At 52.7% G+C, this 10229-nt stretch overlaps 1 protein-coding gene across 1 annotated transcript; it reads left to right on the forward strand.

Moving 5' to 3' along the window:
* Positions 1-4981: 4981 nt before the first annotated feature.
* TCL1A (TCL1 family AKT coactivator A) lies at positions 4982-8446 on the forward strand (the record flags this gene model as incomplete). Its single annotated transcript, XM_084240326.1, has 4 exons — positions 4982-5098; positions 7003-7173; positions 7549-7606; positions 8397-8446. The coding sequence occupies 4 exons, from the start codon at positions 4982-4984 to the stop codon at positions 8444-8446; spliced, it is 396 nt and encodes a 131-aa protein (XP_084096452.1).
* Between the last annotated feature and the right edge of the window lie 1783 nt (positions 8447-10229).

A 10229-nucleotide genomic window follows, 5' to 3' on the forward strand; every position in this document is an offset into this window, starting at 1 on the left:
TCAAATACTGTACAAAAATGAATAACAATGTAAGAAAATTAAAAAAATAAAAAATAAAGACGGTTATCACTGAGGAGCCTTCACTCAGGCAGTGAACAACCTCTGGGAGTGTTTTGGTGCCTCTTCTCCCTGCAGCTCCCCCTCCGTTGGCATCTGGATTTAGTGCACTTCACTCCATCCGGGATGGCTGGAGGGTAAGTTGAGTGCTCAGGCTTCTATGCCTCAGGCTTTTACACCATTGGCCTCTGCAGCTCTGACCTGCAGCCTTGAACGCAGGAGGTACTGGGGGCATGAGCAGGCGTGCCTGATGGTGGACACCTGGAGCATGGTGTGGGCATACAGAAGTGGGCACACCTGAGCCTGGAGGCTAAGGCTATAAGGGCAGCGTCACACAGACTAGGACCACAGTGGACGATGGTGACGAGAGGACCATGCGACAACCCCAGAGAGCCCAAGCAGTAAAGATTTGCCAGCCCCTGGCCTCCCCGCTCTGCCAGCCTGTGGGCCTGCCCCAAAACAGTTGACATAGAAAGAGCATTAAAGCCTGAAAAAGCCACTGAGGTCTTCGCCTATCTGCCCGAATGTAAGCTGCCCGGTGCTGGCTCGCACAACAGTGTCTCAGCCTCTGACGGAAATGCGTCCACTGCTCTTCCAGGCACCCTTTGGGCTGGAAAGTTAACTCAACAAAGAGGTCACAGGTCAAACAGTGTGTGTGCCTGCAGATTCCTGATTATGCCTGGTGCACTATCCTCCCGCTCCCAGCCCGTCAGGAAGAGTGGCCCGAGAGGGACAGGGCTGATAAAGGACACCTGCCAGACACAGGCGGGTGGCCTGGAGGACCTGCTTCTCGGCAGGCTGACGAGAAGCATCTGCACAGGCGCAGGCAGGCAGGTGGGCAGGAGGGCTGCCTCTTGTCAGGGCAGAAACGGCAGAATTGCACTGACAGGATCTTCTTCTCTTGGGAGGGGTTCATCCCTTTGTGGAATTTTAAGTACTGTTAAATTATTTTCTAGGGTTGGCACCTAAGGGGCTTTCTATATTTGGTCTGACTAGGTCAATTTGGAAGGACAAGGATTCTCTCACAATGGCCCTTAATCTCCACACCCCACCTGGTCTGGGCCTCAGTCTGCCCCTGCAGATACTTTTCTATGTAGCTTGTTAATGATTATGTTAATCATCTCTACCCCCACCTCCAGCTTCTGGCCTGGTGTGAGCCAATTTCTGGTCTCTTAATGCCTCCTTCCCAAACTTTCTACTCAGCCTCCATCACTTGTACCAAATTCTCATTAATCGTCAGCCCTCACTAACTGAACTATGACCCAGGCCTAGGATGACCGGCATGGACGCCTCAACATGCACACATTGGAGCTTCTGCTGTGCCCCCCACAAGCTCTCAGTCCGTCCTTACAATGCTCAGTCCTGGTGTTAGGCTCCCTGCACACAAAAACTGGTGGCACAGGGGTTAAGTCTCAGCTCTATCAAGCTATCTGCAGCCACTGCAGCAGGAGTTCAATCCCTGGCTAGGAACCACCCACATGGTGCAGCAGACCTCTCCTGTCTCCCGGCTGCTCCCCTCAACAGTGCATTTCAGTCCATCTGCCTATTCTGCTCCCCACTCTGTCTCTGGTGAATCCTCTCACTCTCGCACCCCAGATCTTATATGTGTAAATAAATAAAAATTAAATCTTTAAAAAAAAAAACCTGGATGTAGCAAATTAAAAGTAGGGTAAATGAAAAGCAGTAAAATATGGCCTTGGGGGAAACTGACAAGAAGAATTGATAATAGAAAGAGGAGCTTTATTATTTCCGCAGTTAGTTGTATAAGTCTTGTCCACACCTCAAAAACCATAATTTAAATCCTAGAGAAGTGGTTCTTAACCCTGACTGCCCCTGGGGATCACTGAGTGGTCGCATTAGCATCGCCCTCAGAAAAACAAAGCAAAACAAAGTTCCACCCTAGCCTCAGTCTCAGAGATAGTGGCCTAATTTTGACCAGGGGTGAGGGTCAGGCTCAGGGGATCACACAAGCTTCCAGCTGATTCTAGTAAGAGGCCAATTGTAATCCAGTAGGAGTGGATTGTATTTGGAGCCATTCATTGTAAAGTGGCCCAGAGGCTTGGATACTAAGTAACTCTAAATGTGTTCTCTGCAGCTCACGGGCTTATGAAGCATGTTAGGACAGACAAGGACCCAGAGCTCCAGGACAGAAACACCCATCTGACTCTTGTGTCATGTAAGAGAAATCCAGTAGAGCCAGGTAGATACCCACCCCCTCTCTCTCCTGAACCTCCCCCTGCCGAGCAAGGCTTAACATACCTGCGATTCACTTGGGGATCTTGTTACACTGTAGTTTCCCTCTCAACTAGGCAATTTATAGGTGGATCAGCGATTGTTGGGTGCACTGGGCGCAGGCAGCACGGAGCTCAAGGGGCACAGAACTTGGTACCTGGCTACCCAAGAGTGGCACTTAGACTGTGCTGGCAAAGTTCACAGATATCTGTGCCCTAATCAAAACTGGATCCAAGACAGGACATGAAAACATCAGCCAAGGATACTATAAAAAACAAGTCAACATAACTGCTTTGTGTTACTTTCTACATGAGCTATCTCCCTTCTTATCCTCAGGGTGCTTGCAGACTAATAGAGTCAGAAAGGAATAACAACTCACAAGCTACACTGACCAGCCTTAGGTCCCAACGTGGGGCAGATGCCAGGCAGAAGAGGGTCCCGGTCCCTGGGACCACACAGGAGGCATCATCCTCCCTCTTGTGAAACTTCCATAGAAAGCTCCACAGAGGCTGCCCTGTGAACTCCCCGGTCAGCTTTATTTCATGTTTTGGAATGCTTTCCCAAATGGTTTCCTAAATCCAACACAAGAATGACAGATAGTCTTGCTCAATATTAAGAAGCCCTCATGTGAAACTGACTACATTGTTCTTTTAATGGAGGGAAGGAATTATATTCGCAGAACATTCAAAAGCGTATCCAGACAAATGGGTCTGATTCTGGCTCTAATATTTGTTCTTCGGTGGCCTCTTAGGAAACCCTCTGAGTGTTAATAAAATTGAACGGCCTAGTAATAGTCTGGATTCCGGAGCCACCAATGTGGTTGGGCCAGCAGGCACACTGGCTCCTGGGTATCCCTTCTCTTGCCCCAAGTGGCCACCCCCGCTTTAATATGGAAGTGCGGTTTGTTATCACTTTGCCTCAAAGCTTAGAACTGGGCTATGACTTTCCAACAGACCCTATTACCAATTTCCCATACTATCTGCTTGGCAGTGCCTCTCTGTGTCTTAAATGAAGATCCAGCCACAGGGAAATCAGGTTAAAAACTACAAGGCTGAGTATTTAGTGGTTAATACCACTCGGAGCTGAGCTGAAAAGGCAGTTTGCTGGACTCCTGTGTCCTACTCCTTCCATCCCCAACTGTCTCTTGTTTTTTGTTCCTGGTAAACCCACATCTCTCTCTGTAGGCACCTCCAGGACCCGGGGCTGGCTGCAGAGGCAGAGAAGCAGATACATACCTCTGCTGTCAAAAGATTGGGTTTTAAGTTTAGGTTCACGTTTGGGACATTTCGACGGATGTCCGATTATTTTCTTAGTGCCAAGTCAGAGAGACAGGAAGGAATTAAAGCTGGGGTGCCCAGCTGCTGCCCGTGGTGAGGGTGAGGGGTGCCCTGCGCACCTGGCACACGCCTTCACTGTACTGTTCCCTTTAAGTGCCTTAATGGGTCTGTGTGATGCAAAATGAAGTGAAACTGTTTTCCTTCTTTGCTGTAGCTGGTTTGATCCTTTATCCCAGAGGCTTTTCAAATCCACTGATCGTGGGCTGCAGGGAGGTTTTCTTTTTAAGTATTCATTTTGAAGATGTCCCACTAATGAATTCAAAGCCCATGAAAGAAAAACCCATGTTTCTTCACCCACCGTTTCACAATAGCCATTAGGGGACCGCAGCTTCATCAAAGCCTGGAAAACCACGTTCTGGGAGTGGGAGAGGGAGGGGCCGCACTTCGCCAAGAAAGTTTTTCTGACACCCAACTCCCAGGCTGAAGGGGGAGCAGTGGACCTGGGGAGCCCAGGCCTGCGTCAGGCTCCCCAGAGTCTCCCCTGGTCCCAGACGCAGAGGCCCCAGCTCTGGGCTGCTGGCGTCAAGCCGAGTTCAAGCCCGGGTTCAGAGCCCGGCCTGCGGCTTGACCAACCACACACGCAGCTGACCCGGACAGTGCGGTCCAGGCTGCAGGGCGCCAAAGCACGCAGGGGTGGCCAGCGCCTCTGGACAGAAAAGGAGGGTCAAGGACACAGACCGGGGAATGTCCCCAACAGTCAGGAGTGGGGGGCCGGAGCAGAAGGCGAGGCTGGCTGGCTGGCAGACGGAAGACCTTGCAGAAGCCCCGGGTCCGTGAGGCTGGGTCTGTGCCCCTTACTCTGCCAGGGCACCAGGGGCAGGTCTGGGCGGGGCTGGCGCCACTTCGGGACCCTTGGCTGGAGCCCCGCCCCGCCCTGCCTGGAGCCCCGCCCCACCCCGCCTGGAGCCCCGCCCCACCCCGCCTGGAGCCCCGCCCCTCCCTGCCTGGAGCCCCGCCCCTCCCTGACTGGAGCCCCGCCCCTCCCTGCCTGGAGCCCAGCCCCGCCCTGCCTGGAGCCCCGCCCCGCCCTGCCTGGAGCCCCGCCCCTCCCTGCCTGGAGCCCCGTCCCGCCCTGCCTGGAGCCCAGCCCCATCTGGCGCCCCGCCCCACCCCGCCTGGAGCCCCGCCCCACCCCGCCTGGGGCCCCGCCCCACCCTGCCTGGAGCCCCGCCCAACCCTGCTGGAGCCCCGCCCCACCTGGAGCCCCGCCCCTCTCTCGGGTCCCACCTCCCGCGGCCTTCCAGCCGCCCAGCAGCTTGGGGGCGCCCTATAAAGCGTCTGAATCCTGCACCCAGCCCACCAGCAAGCGGCCTCAAGAGGCTCCGGCTTTTCTTCCCGGGCCCGCCCTGGGCGCGATGGGCGAGCTCCCTTTCAGTGTGCACGCGTCCTTGGACCCGGACCACCTGTGGATCTGGAACGCGGGCTTGTATGTGGACGAGTACCAGCGCACCTGGCTGCCCATAATCATCCAGGTACAGCCGCTGTACGGTCCTGCTGGGCGCAAGGGCGTGGGGTCACCCTCCCTAACTCAGCCCTGGGCGCCTGGGCCCCCCTGGTCGCAGCTGGGGGAGGGCAGCAGCCAGGGGACTCGGGAGGCCTGTTCGGCTCCTGGCGGCCATTGGAGCTCACAGGTGAAAGCACTTGGAGCGGGACTGTGAAGGATGCCCAGAAGCTCACCAGGCCAGGAAAGGAGGGAGGAGAAACACAAAGGCTGTTGCTCAAAGGATGGCCGGGGGGTGTATGCATTCGGCCTACAGTAAAATGGGACTTTTCTGGGCTTCTGGGCCCTAGTTCATAAAATAGACTAAATATCTCTAAAGTAAGTGAGGCATTCATACTGGTCGCCGATTTTCAGAAGCTCCTTGGGCGAACCCCAGCAATCTATTTTAAAAGGACCCTCAACAGGTTAGGAGCAACCAGATTTAGAAACCATTGCCCTAGAGTTTAGGGTGTTTCATCCTTCTCAGTGCTGTGGAGGACCTCACTTCTTCCCAAGGTGATGTAGAACCCGGCATGACTCACGCTGATGTCGGTGTGTTAACACCTGAGCTGCAGCTTAAGTTAACCTTAACTTTTTTTTTTTTCAAGAAACATAACTTTCTTACACATGCTTTGTATTACAGCTTAGGTTTTCTCAAAGCAACTTAGGTGAAAGCTGCTAAAACTCCTCCCATAAACTAAAAAGGGAAATATGTAATCATAAAATTAAATCTATGTAATATGAGGACATTTATGTAATATAAACAAACAGCAAGAAGTTATTGCATAACTATGTCCCCATTTTACAGATGAGGAAATCAAGGTATAAAGTGGTCAACTTGTCCAATGTACAGTTGTTGGTAGGTAACGGGTTGGGATCCAGGCTCTTAACCACCACCCAAACTTACATCTTTATTGGCATTAAAAATGTTGAAATCAAGTGAAATGTTTACTGTTTGGAAGTCAAGTACTTGAAGAATATTTAAGTGAATATCTATTTCATCTCTGGTTGGGGCACAACTTCCTCAACCTGACACTAAAACCACAAAGCAGGATTTTTCACATATTCATTATAAATTCTGCACAAAATATAATCCCCTGGCAAGCCAAAGGAACCCATGCGCTCAACATGTAAAGAGATACTTAAACCAACAAGTAAAAGATGAATAATACAAACTAAAAATGGTTAAAGGTTATGGAAGATGATTTACTAACACAGCCAGAATGTGATTTCCACACACCTTCAGTCAGATCTGTTTTAACAGACTTCTAATTTATTTCATAGACAGAAAATTTTAAAAAGCTGCTTCCACTTTGGAAACCATCTTGGGTGCTTCCTTTACATCCCAAGCATGGGCCTAGGCCATGGGGGTTTGCAGTGAACGTGGTCAAATCCCAGTGGTTGTGCCATTTTGCTGGGAAAGGACAATTGAGGGGTGTGGTAAGTTTGTGGACCTCAGTGGAGAGAGAGTGATGGGACGTGGGGTGGTGTCTGCAGGCAAGAGGCTTGGAACCTGGGCTTGCATTTGCCTGTCTGCTCCTGCCCAGCTTTTTGAACCTCCGTTTGAGGCTGACCACCTATGTATGACACAGAGTCAAACTTTGCTGAAATTTGTCTTTATATACATAGATTTGAGTGGAGACCTGTCTGGAAATCACACCCAGAAACGAGAAGTTGGTCAGGAAAAAAACGAGCCCTGTGTGACCCCATCTGGGTGTCTAGACCTCTGTGAGTCCTGGTGGCCCTGGCCCAGCCAGACCTCAGAGGAGTGTGCACGGCCAAGCCTGAGCTCCTGGGAACAGTGTCCCCAGCTCAGATGCTGGGTGGGTGGCAGGAGGACTTGTGGCTGGAGAAGTGTGGTCCTGGGCCCGAGGTGCACCCAATCTTCTTTTTCAGGCAGAGACTAACCTCCAAGTGCTCATGCGTCAGGTGGATGTGGCCCCCGGGGAGGCCATGCGCCCCAGCCAGCTGCCTCCCAGCCTGCTGCCTTTGATGTGGCAGCTCTACCCCGGGAGAAGGTACCGAGCCTCTGACTCCAGCTTCTGGCGCATCGTGTACCACATCGAGGCAAGTGTGTGCCACCCCCAGGAACCAGTCGGGGCTCTGAGGGTGGTCCTGGTGCCTGCCCGGGGGTCTGGTCTCTCCAATATATCTGTTCCCTCCACGTCTGCACCTGAAGGAGGAATTCACCATAGGTTTTCTTAAGGACTGGATTAGAAGGTAGAGCCAAATTATCAGACCACCCCCCCGCCAGGTCTCTAAAATTAAGAAGCCCACTCTGCCTCAGGGAGCTCTGTGGTGGGGTGAAGGTGGGAGGTCTCCCCGGAGTACGGGAACCCCCAATACTGGCTCCCCCCTTGCTGTTCCCAGCTGGTGGAAGCCCAGGGGCTGGAAGTAGGAGAGTTGTGGGGCCCCGGTCTCTAGCGCCCTTCTCTCCCGCAGTTTGGCGGCATAGAGGACTTGCTCCTTGAGCAGCTACCAGAACCGGATGTGCAACCTGGTGAGCACCTTGAGGCCCACCCCCGTCTGTCCAGAGTGGCCAGGTCACAAGGAAGGACAACCCTTCTCCAGGCAGACGGTGCTGACCCCACTCCAACTGTGCTGCCCGTGAGGCCCCAGGGCTGGGAGCTATGCTCTCTCCTTGGCCACCTCAGCAGTCAGTCATTTCTAAGCACCCCCTAGTGTCACACCCACATGTCCAGAGCCTCCGGGCTTGCTTGGTGCGTCAGTCGCCAAGGTGGAATTGCATGGTGAAGGTGAAAGCTAAGATTTTGAGCAAGTGCATTGGCTTGTCCAGCTCACAGTCACATTTCCAAGCCAGGTCATCCGCACCTCTGGGCACTGTTCACCCTGGCTCAGCTCTGGGGACCAGCACTGGCCACCAGGCTCCCCTGTCCAGACTCCCCTTCGCCCTCCATCCAGCCCATCCTCTAATGGTCCTGCCCTGTCTCTGACCTCTTGTCCATCTCTGGTCGTCTTGTCCCAGGTCCAGCTGTCCTGTCTCCCCTGGTCTCCTGAGCCCCGAGTCCTGCCAGCCTGCAGTGGGGATGTTCATGCCATGTCCGCCTCATTCTCCAGTCCTGTGTTCTGTGCCACCCACAACCCAGCCCCTGAGGGAACAGACGGGCAAAGGATGCACACCCTCCCCGGGCCTGCAGGACCCGCCCCTGCGGCCTCCCGGGCAGATGACTCTGGGCAGGACCTGGTGGCTAGGCCTTCCTCCTGGCCTTCCTCCTGACTTCTCCACTGCCTGCTGGTCTTCATCCTCCCTCTCCCACTGTGCCTCGCAGAACTTGTCACCAACTGCTCCCCATTCTGCTCGGTGAAGCTCCAGCTGTAGGCCTCAGGCCTCCTCACCTGCACTCTGGAACAGCTATCTCCTGTGACACCGGCCTGCACCCAGCAGCAGCCCCGTGGCCCAGCAGGTGCAGGCACGGCTCGGAATAAACTGACAGCAGCCCGGGTCTCTGCTCAGGCTCGGAAGCCAGCGGGTCCGGTCCACAGCTGGGACCCAGAGGAGGCAGGCACACCAGCTCTGCGACGGGCCCCAGGAGCCCACCTGTGGAAGGACAGAGGTTGGATCCCCCCCCCTTTTTAGGGGCCTCCGCACTGGGTGGTCTGAGATTGTATGTAGCGTGAACACTTTGTAATGTTAATTAAATGTGAAACAGTTCATCTGTGTGTTCGATCAGCTTATACCCTTGGCCTGGATGCTGGTGGAGAGAAGCAAGAACAGGTGGTCACATGTAGGAAATCTTGAAAGGGAAAGAAAACCCATGAATTTAGTGTAGCTCTTTATATTGGAGGTAAGAGTGGGTCCCCTTCCCATATAATCCAAGCACGTGAAGCCTCGCTGCTCTGGGCAGCATCATTAGAGGTCCAGTATCTTCAATCTCAGAGGGTGTAACAAGTACAAGGCAGTTTTCACTCTTGTGCCCTTCAGTCTTTGCTCTACAGGTGAATCCAGCTCGTGCTCCCAGCACTCTCGGAGGCTGCTCTAAATGTTTGATTTCCTGAAGCTCATTGTTTAATAGATTACTCCAGAAGGGTAAGTTGATCCCGTTAACTTGCACCATTTGTCTGGGCCTTGAAGGTCACTTTGGTTGGAAAAATTATTCTTGGCTTGCATTTCTTTCTTGAGCACCTGCACTATTATCCCATTCACCCCACTGAGTTTTAACTTCAAAGTGTTCTGCGAAGGTCTAACACCATATGAATTACTTGGTTATTTTACCTTATGCTAAAAAGATTTCTAAAATTTTTATAAACCGTGTCTTGATTTTCTAGTCATATGTCCCAGCCTCCCTCATGCCCCTTTAAATACACAGGTTCAAATCATTTTTGGTGCGTGTTGGGGAGGGTTGGGGGAGAGCTCTCTTTTCTGTTTTCCTTCTATTATGCTGCCCTCTTTTTCCTGGGGAGTGGGCTTCTGTTAAGTTTATTTGGTTCTGTGTGTTCTTTTTTTTTTTTTTACCTTTTTTTAACTTTTTTTTTTTTAATTTATTTATACAAGCACTGGGTACAGAATTCACCAGAGCCAGAGCGGGGAGCAGAGCGGGGAGCAGAGCAGGCAGACTGACAAAGAAGTACACTGCTGAGGGGAGCAGTGGGCGGCAGGAGAGGTCTGCACGCCATGTGGGACCCTTGCCCTACGGCCGGGGATTGAACCAGCGCTGCAGAGACTGCAGGCAGCTTCGCAGCCCAGCGCTCAACCGCTGCGCCACCAGGGGAGGCCCTGGTTCTGTGAGTTCTAGATCCACCATTTCCTCTTGAATTCCCTTGACCTTTTTTTCCTACTGAGTTTTGTTTTTTTTTTTTTAAAGATTTATTCATTCATGCATATAAGAGCCGGGGGACAGGACAGAAGTATAGGACTGAGAGGATTCACCAGAGACAGAGTGGGGAGCAGAACAGGTAGACTGAAATCCACTGCTGAGGGGAGCAGCGGGTGAGACAGGAGAGGTCTGCTGGGCCGTGTGGGTTGCTCCCTGGCTGGGGATTGAACTTGTGCTGCAGTGGCTGTGGATAGCTTCATAGTGCTGACACTTAACCCGTTGGGCCACCAGGGAGGCCCCCTTACAGAGTTTTTGTTTCTGCTTTCTATAGTATTTTTTCTACCCTAG

The sequence above is a fragment of the Talpa europaea genome (genome assembly GCF_964194135.1).
Source record: "Talpa europaea genome assembly, chromosome: 8".
In the NCBI taxonomy this organism is placed as follows: domain Eukaryota; kingdom Metazoa; phylum Chordata; class Mammalia; order Eulipotyphla; family Talpidae; genus Talpa; species Talpa europaea.